Source organism: Catharus ustulatus, chromosome 8, assembly GCF_009819885.2.
Source record: "Catharus ustulatus isolate bCatUst1 chromosome 8, bCatUst1.pri.v2, whole genome shotgun sequence".
In the NCBI taxonomy this organism is placed as follows: domain Eukaryota; kingdom Metazoa; phylum Chordata; class Aves; order Passeriformes; family Turdidae; genus Catharus; species Catharus ustulatus.
This window is the reverse complement of record NC_046228.1, coordinates 4,299,412-4,312,741: the sequence shown is the minus strand read 5'-3', so window position 1 is coordinate 4,312,741 and position 13,330 is coordinate 4,299,412. Positions and strand designations below refer to the sequence as shown.

Below are 13,330 nucleotides of genomic sequence, written 5' to 3'. Positions count from 1 at the left end.
GAAAACAAGTTGCTTGGGATTATGTCCAGTGTGAATATCTTGAAGAATTGAGAAATCTGTAACATTGCTGGGCCACCTATTCCACTGCTTGTCCAGTCTCACAGTGGAATTCTCTTTCCTCACGTTAAGTAGAGTTTATTGAACTTCAGTCCATGCCCATTGCTTCTCAACCTGCCATCAGGCACCACTGAGATAAGTCTCGCTCATTTTTCAAGAATCTTGAAGCAGCCTTGGCCTCATGACCCCCTCCCAATGACAGTGATCACTCCACTGAGCACACAGTATTGTTTTGGCTCTCCTCGGGTAGTCTGGAGCAGTAGAGCTGTGAATAGCAATGTTCAGGCTTCCATTTCTTTATTAACATGTGAGTACAGTTGGTTGTGTTTACCATTGTCCTTCAGTTTGTTTGTTCTTCTCAGTAATGGCTTTAACAGCTTCTGATTCTGTTACTGGACTCTGGCCTTTAGTCTTTCCTCTATTCAGGCACTGTGAAGCTGTGTAGGAAAAGCACTCTTTATTCCTCTTGTTCTAGACCCAAGCTGTGCTTTTCTAGAGAAGGAGGGTTGGAATACACCAGCAGAAATATTGAGTTAGGTCCCACTATTGCAGATTGGTTGTAGCTGGTCTCGTGGCCAAAATAAACAGAGAGATACAGTCTGGATGGGGTGTAATGAAAAGAATATTAGACCAATAGCAGGCCTGTTTCTGGCTGACCTCCATTTCTCCTCATCATGTGAGCAGAAACAGTAGAAATGCAATACAATGACCCCAGCAGACAGGACTGTGGGCTGTCATGTCCCCAAGCCATCTATAACTCCATTAAGATTCATACAAACCAACCAAGGAAATCAGCTCAACAGGACTTTTGATTTCAGTTTCTCATTCTTTTCTTTATTTATAAACTGTGTGATTCAAGGGATTGAACGGAGCCCTGCTGGCAGATGCATCTGAGGGAAGACACTAGCAAAGCAGAGCAAGCTCAACAGAGGTCTGCAGGTGAGGTTCACTTAGGGTATAATACAAAAAACTGGCACTTTTGATTCCTGACTAAATCCCATTTATGATGTGGTTTGTTTTGTTTTATTTTTTTGTCTACAAACAGCAGGGAAACAAACCTACAGTTTCAAATGGAGAACTAAAGTATAAACAGTTAAGAGACCAGGTGTCTCTGCTGAAGAATTTTTCAGAAAATCTGCTATGAAATTGTTGCCTCATCCTGGAATACAATGCAGTTTGCAAAACCAAGCAATTACCTATTAGCAATAAATAGATCAAATTGGGATGTCTGAGGCAAAGAAACACATATATTCACCAGTCTGGTTCCAAAGGTAACTCTGGGGCTGCACATACAGTTAAGATAATTTATAATAAAGACATATCCTGGTTTTGAATGGCATAGAGTAACCTTTTTTTTCCCTAGTAACACAAATTTGAAAATGAAAGTTTTACCACACTTATGAAATCCTTCTGTAAAGATCAGGTAATCATTAAAAATATTGCTCAATATATTAGACATAGCATGAGCCAGGTTGACCTTGGGGGCCCCCCTCTTTTAGCAGTGCAGAGTATAAAACCTAGTGCTCGGTTTTACTGAGACCACTTGACCAAAGATGGGTGCCACCAGGGACTTGCTGTGGTTATTCCTCCTAAATGCAGCACTCCTGGATGCCCTCTCACCTAACCTACACACAAGATATTCTTCCCCAACAGGTAGGAAAAAGGGTGTCTTATTTCGCTGCTCTGGGTCGATACATGGCATTCACAGGCCAGTCTAATCAACTCTTTGCAAAGACTAGAGGAATGGTTGAAATTAGATAACATCAGGTTGTCTTATAAAAAATATGAACCAATCAATATCACAGTGAAGTATTTTCGTTGAACTGAATTTAGTGTAACGAAATTATCGTTAGTTGCAGTTGTGTCTTGTAGCTACATTTGAACCAAATTTAAAAATAATTTTGACATGAGAGATTAAAGAGACTTTGTTTTTATAAAGCTATTGTTTACAGTATGAAATGATGAGGGATTATAGTTTATTTGGCTATAATGCATATTTGTGTTACAATACTTCAAATTCCACCTCGCAAATGCACACAGAATCACCCAATACTTATTTAGATCTGGGTAAATTAATGGGATTGTAACAGAAATAAATTATAGGGCATCAGGAAGACCCAGGTGTGTGCATTATACAAACTTAGGACTTTCAGGCATGTGGAATAAAAACTTGGAGACTGTAACAACCCAGCCTGCACGTGTGCAAGTACAAAACAGTGTTGGGTTTCCTCAGTAACCAATATTTAATATTGCTACAGACTTTCTAAATGCAATCAGTATTTTTAAAAGAAGTTACAACAACAAAAAAAACAACAAATGAAAGAAAAATTGTATGACTCTCGCTCCTCTTTCACAAAAGATATCTGAAGTCTTATGCTCCTTCTAGGAATTTCTTCTGACTCAGACACCTCTTTGTTCACTGTTTTTTGCAGCTATCGATAAGAAAACAATGCCTATTATATCCCTAGGAATATTGGTGATAGAGTGTGCATTGCTAATTTTGCCCGCTGCTTTCAAAAACACAGTTCAAAATGCTTCAATCATACAAACAGAAATCAGACAAACAAAAATTAGTCCAAGGAAATCAGAATAAGAGACATTTAAAACAATGACATCGTAGAACAAAGAAACCAAAAGGGTCTGATATCTGTCTCACTGTATAAAGTCGCTTTCTATGTATCTGGAAATTACCAAGTACTTTGTGTGTGCTACTCAGATGAAAAAAGGCTTGAGAAAGACACAGCACTTGTGAAATGCTATATCACATCATTGACCCTGACTAAGCATATAACTGATTTCTTCGTGCATTACAATCAAGAATACGTTTATGCAAGGTTTCTTTGTTCTTCTTTTGGGTTTTTTACAACTCATTTGATTTTACAGATAAACCTGTGTATATAAACATCTGCAAGTACTGTGGCATTTCAAATTAGAAGCACAGATTTGAGGGAGTTCCACAAATATTCTGTATTACTCAAACTTCATTAATTCGCTTCATTAGGTTAATGTAATTCACTTCATTAGGTTAACAGTAAGACTTCAATACTTGGTTTATTGACGTCCCAGCATATTCCATGCATTCTTAGCGAATACTTATTTAGAATTGCCACTAAAAAATTCATATATTAGGAAAAACCAAAATTATTTTTATTAGCATGACCAAATATTAATCCAAACATTAGGTTTGCTAATTGGCAGATTTGCCCTCAGTTGTCACTGTTTACATCTTTCCATTAGTTGAAAAGATAATTTTGTGAGGCTACCATGCTCTCCTGATTTGAAAGACAGGTGTCTGCTGAGAAAGGCAGGACCATCTCTTTGAAATGCAGAATGTAAACACTTTCCCTCCTAATTATTATAGTTTTGAAATTAAGGGGCTCTTAGGCAAAGATATGAGTAACAGGAATAACAGTTTACTAGGAAAAATTAAAATAGAAACACAGTATTACAAAGAGCAAACCCAAAACACTCACAGAGTCAGAATACAACCTGACACCTCATCCATCAGGGTGTTGGCAACAGTCCCATTAAATGGTGGCTGCATCATCCTGCAGTGACTGATGTTGTTCTGTTGAAGCAGTGCTCCTGTAGAAGGGCACAGTTTTACTCTGAAGGTCCAGTGATGATGTGGAAAAGTCTGCTTTTCCTCTGGAATCCAGTGGGAAAAAAGGGCTGCTTTGGTGTTCCAAATCTCAGATTTTTATCTAGGAAGGAAAGGCTTGATTCCTCCTGCTGTGTGGAGCATCTCCAAATGGGATAAAGCAATATAATCAGTCATACAGTGGGACTCAAGGGCCCATTGACAGACAATATCTTCCTGGAGGAAGGATGGGTTGTGGAAAAGATAAAGACGACTGCCCCACCTGGTTTGAACACATGGCCCATTAGCAGATAATATTTCTCCCAGATAAGGATCACTGCCCCACCTGGTTTCAACAGAGGATGATAGAATACATACTTTTGGTCACGTCCTGTATTGAAACCTAAGACACATGCCCTTATGGAATATGACATTGCTAATTATCTCTTATTTCACAGAGACCATAGTTTGCCCTGCATCGTAGAAGATACAGATCTATAGGGAAAACATAGCTCATCTCAATTTGTTGATCATATGTATTGTAATTTCACTCACTGAAAGCAGCCATATACATCAAGAATCATAAGGTAATAGACTTATGGAATCACAGAATCACAGAATGATTTGGATTACAATGCAACTTAAACAAGCTTCTGTCTTAAACCTGCAGAAAGAAGCTGAGGTAGTTTAAAACAGATGCCCAAAGCCATGTCTGACACGGAAAGTTGCCATTGAAGGGAAATCCACAACATTTCAAGACAATTAGGACTCATTTATACAAATGTTAAGTATTTCGAACACATGTCCAAAAATTCCTTGGTTTCCTTACTCCTTCCACAAAAGATCAGTGTTCAGATTGACACATTGCTCTCCACATGTATTTGATAGAGTCACTCCAAAATCCCCACCACTGGGAAGAACCTCATCATGCTCCTTTATGAACCAGGACCCACCTGCTTCTTTCTATTCCATCTCTATAAATGCCACAACCACAGATACATCCACATTGATGTTCTCCATGTCCCCAGAAGGGTCTGAATATCTCTGAAATTTCAGGACAGTGCTTTTGAGGAACCAGAAATTTCTGCAAAGTTTGGGGTTCTGTTTTCTGTATAGGATGGCAGAGACCAGGAATAGTACATCATACTGAAGCCAAGGGTGACAGTTCTGGTGGCCTGAAACTTACAGGACAGGGCCCCAGCAAGGGAAGGTTTGTGGTCCTTGTTGACTGGAAATTGATGTGTGTTGGAGATGAGTGCTGCGATATGTTTCTGGTTGAGGCCACCATGAAAAACTGTCCTACTGACGAACCCAAGCTTTCCATTGCACATGTGCCAAGGTGGCAGCAACATGCCCAGCACTAAGAGAAACTTGGCCATCCTACTTCATCCAATAGGACCCCACTTGCTTCTTTCTCATCCTCCAATGCAGATTCCATTGATACCACAAACATACACAGCCTCACTGAATCTGCTGCTTCAGGTGAGTCTGAAATTCTCCTTGGTATTCTGGCCTCTGCTTAGGCAGAAAAAATTATTGCCTCAGAGTTTCAGGTTTAGTCTTCTCTGAAGGAGAGCAGACCCTTGGAAAAGCACAGCAGAATGCAGCTGAGACTAGGAGTTGTGTAACCTGAAATTCACATAGAATTACCAAGGCCCAGGCAAGGGAAGGCACCTGTATGTCGTCTTTGCTGGAATTTGGTGCATGTTGGGGATGAGTATAGGATAATAGTTTTGGCTGATCCCACCTTGAGAGACCATGCTCCTGATACCCCCAGGCTCTCCATTGCCCATGTGCCAAGGTGGCACCAACATGCCCAGCACTGGCACAAAGCCAGTCATGGACCTTCATCCCATAGGCCTCACCTGCCTCTTTCCATTCCTCTCCTACCACTGCCACAATGGCAACTACATCCATCCCCATGCTCCACTAAGTGGGTCTGAATTTCTCTTGGGTTTTATGCTGCCAATTTCTGCGGAAACAATTAGCGCTTTAGAATTTGGGGGTTGGATGCCTCCATGGGAGAGGTGGAGCTGGGAAAAGCTGTTGAATCCAGCCTTGGCTGGCAGTTATGGTGGCCTGAATGTCAAAGAGTGCTGCTAGCGCCCTGGAAAGAGAAGGTGCCTTTGTGCTGGAGCCTCATACCAAGGATTCTATACCCCTTTTTTTTGGCAGATGCCACCATCAGCCTGGTGAACGGCAGGAACCGCTGCGAGGGCCGCGTGGAGATTTCCCACTCTGGGGACCAGGGCACCGTCTGTGATGACAACTGGGACCTGAGAGATGCTGAGGTGGTGTGCAGGCAGCTGGGATGTGGCTTTGCTGTTGCTGCAACATCAAGCGCCTCCTTTGGACCAGGCATTGGCAGCATCTACCTGGACAATGTGACCTGCACAGGATCAGAGGCATCCCTCCTCCAGTGTGACCACAATGGCTGGGGCAACCACAACTGTCACCACCGAGAAGATGCTGGTGTTGTGTGCTCAGGTACCACTCATTTGACTGCCTGCATGCTGCCACTCTTTCACAAAGTGTCCCCTGTTGGCTGGAATTTCGTGTGTGTTGGGGATGAGTGTGAGATGATGGTTTTGGTTGATCCCACCAAGAAAGACCATTCTGCTGACATCCCAAGGCCCTCCATTTCCCATGTTCCAAGGTGTCAGCAACATGTCCAGCACAGGCAGAAAGCCAATCACAGACCTTCATCCAACAGGCCTCACTCGCCTCTTTCTTGTCCTCCCCAACAGCTGCCACGACAACAACCACAACTATACCCAGCACCATCTTCCCTGTCCCTACTATGTGTCTGAATTTCTCCTGGACTTTGTGGACACTGATTTTTGCAGAAACAGCTAGTGCCCCCGAATTTTGCATTTTCTTTCATCCATGGGAGAGGAGAAACCTGGAAAAGCAGTTTAACCAAGCTGAGACTGGGAGTTGAGGTGGACTGAAACTCAGAGTAATTCCAAGGCCCCAATGCTGTTTTGCTTTTTATCTTTTTGCCTTTATGCATTGTCTGTATCCTTTTGACATATATTTGTAGTTTTGTCACTTCTTACTGTAACTTAGCTACAGCAATTCCTTGGCAAGACACCAAAACTTATTCCAGCATTCCTACGTTCTCTTAGTTCTTCCTGGCTACCAAAGCCAAAAAACAGCTCTTCAGACACATTTTCATCAACATAGTCCCATCTGAGGTAGAGAGGACTTTGAAGGGACATGGAATGGGGGATTGCCTATTCTAATATCCTTAATTTCCACTGTGAGATAGGATTAGGAGCAAAAACAAGGCTGGCCTAAAACTTAATAAGGTAAAAAGAAGAACTTTATTGACAGCACAGATCAAAAGACACTCAGAATAGGACTTTCAGACCACTTTGTCCTCCCTTCCACCTCCCACATCTCTGAACAATCACATTTAGAGACACTGTAGTCAGTTCTTTATTAGAATAATCATTTCAGTTTACTTCATGGTGAGGAGTTTCTTCTTGTCTTGGCTATAGGGATTTTTTCCAAGAGAAAAAGTTTTCTTGTGTCTTCACTTTCACGATTTGCATCTGCCCGGGAAAAACTGCAAATGGTTAAACTCCTCCCCATGTTTACAGCCTTCCCTGAACTGTGTTTGTGGGCCATGTGAAACTCATGGGGTATTTTATTAAGGGTAAACTGTTCAAAAGCAGAAGTTCTCTCCATCTCTTTTTCCTTACTTCATTCTCCAGCAACAGAGACCCCCACTTTCCCTCAGGGCAAAGGATGTTTTCTCAAAAACTTCAACCCCCCCAGTTTTTTTCCACGATTTATAGGAATCTCCAATGAAGTACAGTCCATTTTATAGCTTACAAAATTATTTTTTCAGCCAACTTTCGCAGCATCTCCTCAATCTCTTCCCATCTGAAAACTGGGCTCTTACTTCACTGACTTTAGTGTATTTTCTTTCTACTCTATTACGTCTTATTCAAAGCAGGAGGATAGGAAGTCTGCAAGCCTCATTCAAGCATTGGAAGGGTTAAAATTTCACACAAGGTACACGGGGCTGGGCCAGGCCATGCTGGAGCCGTGCTGGGGGAGGCTGGATGAAACTGCAAAGCCCAACAAGTGCAGGCATGGGGGGGCTCTGTTAAAATGGAGCCCAGCTGCATTCCCCAAAGCCCAGCAGGTGGCTGGTGGGCTTCATCTCCCCACAGCTGCTCCGAGACAGCGGCAGGGCCCCACTGAGCTGCGGCCACGCTGGAGGGGGAAAGCAAGGATTTTAGCAAAGACTTTTTTTTCCCCTGGCCATCAGAGCCCGTGGTTGAAAACGGGAGGGGTGGGGGCCTGGCGACTCCCGAGCCCAGCCCTGCCCGGCTGGGCCGCACGGAGGTGAACCGGGCCGAGGCGAGCCGGGCCGAGGCGAGCCGGGCCGACTGGCCGTGCCTCCTCACAAGAAAGAAGTCAAAAGAGAGCTTCCTACTTTTACCAATGAGATTCATGGAAGTGAAGGAGCTTCTCTAGTTAGTTTCCCAGATTGTCAGTTATTAAATCAGCTTCCAATGAGTCCATCAACTCACAGAGGAAATTCCCACAGAGAAAAACCTCAGTTTGTGTGTGTGCCCTCCTCCTACAAGACTTCCATGCAAAACCTGCACAGTGGGGCTAATTACACATCCACGTGCACTCCTAAGTGATGCTTTTTCACAATTATGCGAATTTACAAAGTATATGAACCTGAAGGCAACCCCGTGAGGGCAGGCTTTTGTTGATATTTTTCCATGCTTGCCCAGAGTGCATCCAATAAGGATCCACTTTTATATTGCTTCCTAGAGGAAAATTATCCCCAAAGCTGTACTGTTTCATTCCTAGGTTGAAAAAGACAACACCATGGCAGGAGAAGGTAACTTTGTGCTGGAGCCTCATGCCAAGGTTTCTGTATGTCCTTCTTTCCCAGTGGCCTCCACCATCAACCTGGTGAACGGCAGGAACCGCTGCGAGGGACGCGTGGAGATTTGGCACTCTGCGGGCCGGGGCACGGTCTGTGACAACAGCTGGGACCTGAGAGATGCCCAGGTGGTGTGCAGGCAGCTGGGATGTGGCTCTGCTGTTGCTGTAACATCAAGAGCCTCCTTTGGACAAGGCAGTGGCAGCATCTACCTGGACGATGTGAACTGCACAGGGTCAGAGTCGTCCCTCTTCCAGTGTGGCCACCGTGGATGGGGCAGCCACAACTGTAGTCACAGTGAAGATGCTGGTGTTGTGTGCTCAGGTACCACTCATTTGACTGCCTGCATGCTGGAACACATTCACAAAGTGTCACCTGTTGGCTGGAATTCTGTATGTATTGGGGATGAGTGTGAGATGATGGTTTTGGTTGATCCCAGCAACGGACCATTCTGCTGACACCCCAAGCTCCACATCTCCCATGTGCCAAGGTGGCAGCAACATGCCCAGCGCATGGAGAGAGGTGGCCATCCTTCTTTATCCAGAGGGGCCTCACTTGCTTCTTTCTCTTCTTCCCCTGCAGATGCCATGGATGCCACACACACCACACACATACCCAGCTTCACAGATTCTGCTTCTCCAGGTGAATCTGAATTTCTTCTGGGTTTTCTGACCTCTGATTTTTACAGAAAAACTTAGTGCCTCAGAATTTGGGATTTAGCCATTTCAAAAGGAGAGCAGACCCTTGGAAAAGCACAGCAGAATGCAGCTGAGACTGGGAGTTGTAGTAGCCTGAAATTCCCGGAGAACTGCCTGGGCCCTGGCAAGGGGAGGCACCTGTATGAAGTCTTGTTTTGCTGGAATTGGGTGTGTACTGGGGGAGTGTGTGGGATGATGTATTTGGTTGATGCCACCAAGAGAGACCATATTGCTGACACCCCCAGGCTCTCCATTGCTCATGTGCCAAGATGGCAGGAGCATGCCCAGCACTAGGAGAAAGCCAGCCATGGATCTTCAACCCACAGGCCTCACCTGCCTTTTTCCTTTCCTCCCCTACAGTTGACACAATCACAACTATACCTAGACCCACCCTCATCGTTCCTCCAGGTGAGTCTGAATTTCTCTTCACTTTTCTGGCTGCCACTTTCTGCAGAATCAATTAGAGCTACAAATGTGGGGCTTTGGATGTGTCCATGGGAGAGGTGGAGCTGGGAAAAAAAGTTGAACCCAACCAAGGCTCACAGTCATGGTACTCTGCAAGTCAGGGAGCGCTGCCGAGGCCCTGGCCAGAGAAGGTGCCTTTGTGCTGGAGCCTCTTGCCAAAGTTTCCCTTCCTCCTTCTTCGGCAGATGCCACCATCAGCCTGGTGAACGGTAGCAACCCCTGCGAGGGTCGTGTGGAGATTTGGCACTCTGGGGGCCAGGGCACCGTTTGTGATGACTACTGGGACCTGAGCGATGCCCAGGTGGTGTGCAGGCAGCTGGGATGTGGCTCTGCTGTTGCTGCAACATCAAGCGCCTCCTTTGGACAAGGCAGTGGCAGCATCTACCTGGATGACGTCAGATGTGCAGGGTCAGAGTCATCCCTCCTCCAGTGTGGCCATAATGGCTGGGGCAACCACAACTGTTTCCACAGTGAAGATGCTGGTGTTGTGTGCTCAGGTACCACTCATTTGACTGCCTGCATGCTGGCACACATTCACAGAGTGTCCCCTGTTGGCTGGAATTCTCTGTGTGTGTTGGGGATGAGTGTGGGATTGTGGCTGTGGTTGATCCCAGCAATGAAAAGCATCCTGCTGACACCACCAAGCTCCCCATCTCCCATGTGCCAAGGTGTCAGCAACATGACCAGCACATGGAGAGAGGTGGCAATCCTTCTTTATCCAGAGATGCCTCACTTACTGCTTGCTCTTCTTCCCCTGCAGATGCCATGGATGGCAAACACATACCCAGCATCACAGATTCTGCTACTCCAGGTGAATCTGAATTTTCCTCAGTTTTCAGACCTCTGATTTTTGTAGAAAAAATAGGGCTTCAGAGTTTGGGGTGTAGTCATTTCAGAAGGAGAGCAGACCCTTGAAACGCACAGTAGAATGTAGCTGAGACTGGGAGTTGTAGTAGCATGAAATTCCCAGAGAATTGGCAGGTCCTTGGCAATGGGAGGCACCTGCATGTAGTCTTGATTTGCTGGAATTGGGTGTGTACTGGGGGAGTGTGTGGGATGATGTTTTTGGTTGATGCCACCAAGAGAGACCATGTTGCTGACACCCCCAGGCTCTCCATTGCCCATGTGCCAAGGTGGCAGCAACATGTGCAGCACGAGAAGAAAGCCAGCCATGGATCTTCATCCCACAGGCCTCACCTGCCTCTTTCCTTTCCTCCCCTACAGCTGACACACTCACAACTATATCCAGCCCTACCGTCATCGTTCCTCCAGGTGAGTCTGAATATCTCCTCAATTTTCTGGCTGCCACTTTCTGCAGAATCAAATAGAGCTTCAGAATGTGGGAATTTGGATGTGTCCATGGGAGAGGAAGAACTTGGAAAAGCAGTTGAACCCAGCCAAGGCTCTCAGTCACGGTGGCCTGAATGTCATGGAGTGCGGCCGAGGCCCGGGCAAGAGAAGGTGTCTTTGTGCTGGGGCCTCTTGCCAAGGTTTCCATTCCTCCTTCTTTGGCAGATGCCACCATCAGCCTGGTGAACGGCAGCAACCACTGTGAGGGGCGCGTGGAGATTTGGCACTCTAGGGGCCGGGGCACCGTCTGTGATGACAGCTGGGACCTGAGAGATGCCCAGGTGGTGTGCAGGCAGCTGGGATGTGGCTCTGCTGTTGCTGCAACATCAAATGCCTTCTTTGGACAAGGCAGTGGCAGCATCTACCTGGATGATGTCAGCTGTGCAGGCTGGGAGTCGTCCCTCTTCCAGTGTGGCCATAATGGCTGGGGCAACCACAAGTGTTTCCACAGTGAAGATGCTGGTGTTGTGTGCTCAGGTACCATTCATTTTACTGCCTGCATGCTGGCAACACATTCACAGAGTGTCCACTCTTGGCTGGAAATTCCATATGTGTTGGGGATGAGTGTGGGATGATGTTTTTGATAGATCCCACTAAGAGAGACCATCCTGCTGGCACCCCAAGACTCTCCATTGCCCATGTGCCAAGATGGCAGCAACATGCCCAGTAGTGGGAGAAAACCAATCAAAGGACATCATCCCACAGGCCTCACCTGCCTCTTTCATTTCTTCCCCTACAACTGACACAATCACAACCTCACCCAGGTCCACCCTCACTGCTCCTCCAAGCAGGTCTGAATTTCTCTTGGGTTTTATGGCTGCTGCTTTCAGCCACTAACATGATCAAGGCTTCAGAATTTATTGCTTTGGATGTATCCATGTGAGACAAGGAGCTGGTAAAAGCTGTTGAACCCAGCCACGGTTCACAGTCATGGTGGCCTGAATGTCACAGAGTGCTTCCAAGGCCCTGACAAGAGAAGGTGCCTTTGTGCTTCAGTCTCGTACCAAGGTTTCCATTCCTCCTTCTTTGGCAGATGCCACCATCAGCCTGGTGAACGGCAGCAACCGCTGCGAGGGCCGCGTGGAGATTTGGCATTCTGGCAGCTGGGGCACCGTCTGTGATGACGGCTGGGACCTGAGCGATGCCCAGGTGGTGTGCAGGCAGCTGGGATGTGGCTCTGCTGTTGCTGCAACATCAAGCGCCTCCTTTGGACAAGGCAGTGGCAGCATCTACCTGGACGATGTGAACTGCACAGGGTCAGAGGTGTCCCTCTTCCAGTGTGGCCACCGTGGATGGGGTAGCCACAGCTGTGGCCACAGTGAAGATGCTGGTGTTGTGTGCTCAGGTACCACTCATTTGACTGCCTGCATGCTGGCACACTTGCACAAAGTGTCCCCTATTGGCTGGAAATTACGTGTGCGTCGGGGATGAGTGTGGGATTATGTTTTTGATAGATGCCACTAAGAGAGACCGTCCTGCTACCATCCCAAGACTCTCCATTGCCCATGTGCCAAGGTGGCAGCAACATGCCAAGCACTGGGAGAGAGCTGGACATCCTACTCCATCCAATACAGCCTGACTTGCCTCTTTCCTTTCCTCCCTTGTAGATTCCACTGAAGCCACACACATACCCAACCTCACTGAGGTTGCTACTCCAGGTGAGTCAGAATTTCTCCTGGGTAATTCTGATCTCTGATATCTGTAGAAGCAATTATAACGGCAGAGACTCGTATTTGGTCTTCTCCAAAGGAGCGAAGACCCTTGGAAAAGCACAGAAGAATGCAGCTGATATTGAGAGTTGTAGTAGCCCAAAATTCACTAAGAATTGCCAGGACCCAGGCAACAGAAGGCAACTGAATAGTCTTTGATTGCTGAAAATCGGTGTGTGTTGGGGATGTTTGTGGGGGCTTTTCACTGCCCATGTGCTAAGGTGGCAGCAACATGCCCAGCAGAGGCAGAAAGCCAGTCATGAACATTCATCCCACGGACCTCACTCGCCAATTTTCTTCCCTCCCCTACAGCTGCCACAATCACAACTACACCCAGCCCCATCCTCCACTAAGTGGGTCGAAATTTCTCTTGGATTTTATGGCTGTTCCTTTATCCAGAAACAATTAGAGCGCCATAATTAGGGGGTTGCATGTCTCCATGGGTGGGGAGGAGTTTGGAAAAGCAGTTGAACCCAGCCAAAGCTTGCAGTCTTAGTGGCCTGAAAGTCACAGAGTGCTGCCAAGGCCCTGGCCAGAGAAGGTGCCTTTGTGCTGG

At 46.3% G+C, this 13,330-nt stretch overlaps 1 protein-coding gene across 1 annotated transcript in view; it reads left to right on the top strand.

Moving 5' to 3' along the window:
• The window catches only part of DMBT1 (deleted in malignant brain tumors 1), a 39,759-nt gene that overhangs the window by 15,549 nt on the left and 10,880 nt on the right, over nucleotides 1-13,330 (top strand). The window contains exons 6-10 of the mRNA XM_042779521.1: nucleotides 5,813-6,124; nucleotides 8,562-8,897; nucleotides 9,901-10,213; nucleotides 11,220-11,616; nucleotides 12,062-12,479. Coding sequence (XP_042635455.1) covers nucleotides 5,813-6,124; nucleotides 8,562-8,897; nucleotides 9,901-10,213; nucleotides 11,220-11,616; nucleotides 12,062-12,479 — 1,776 coding nt within the window. The remainder of the gene's footprint in view (nucleotides 1-5,812; nucleotides 6,125-8,561; nucleotides 8,898-9,900; nucleotides 10,214-11,219; nucleotides 11,617-12,061; nucleotides 12,480-13,330) is intronic.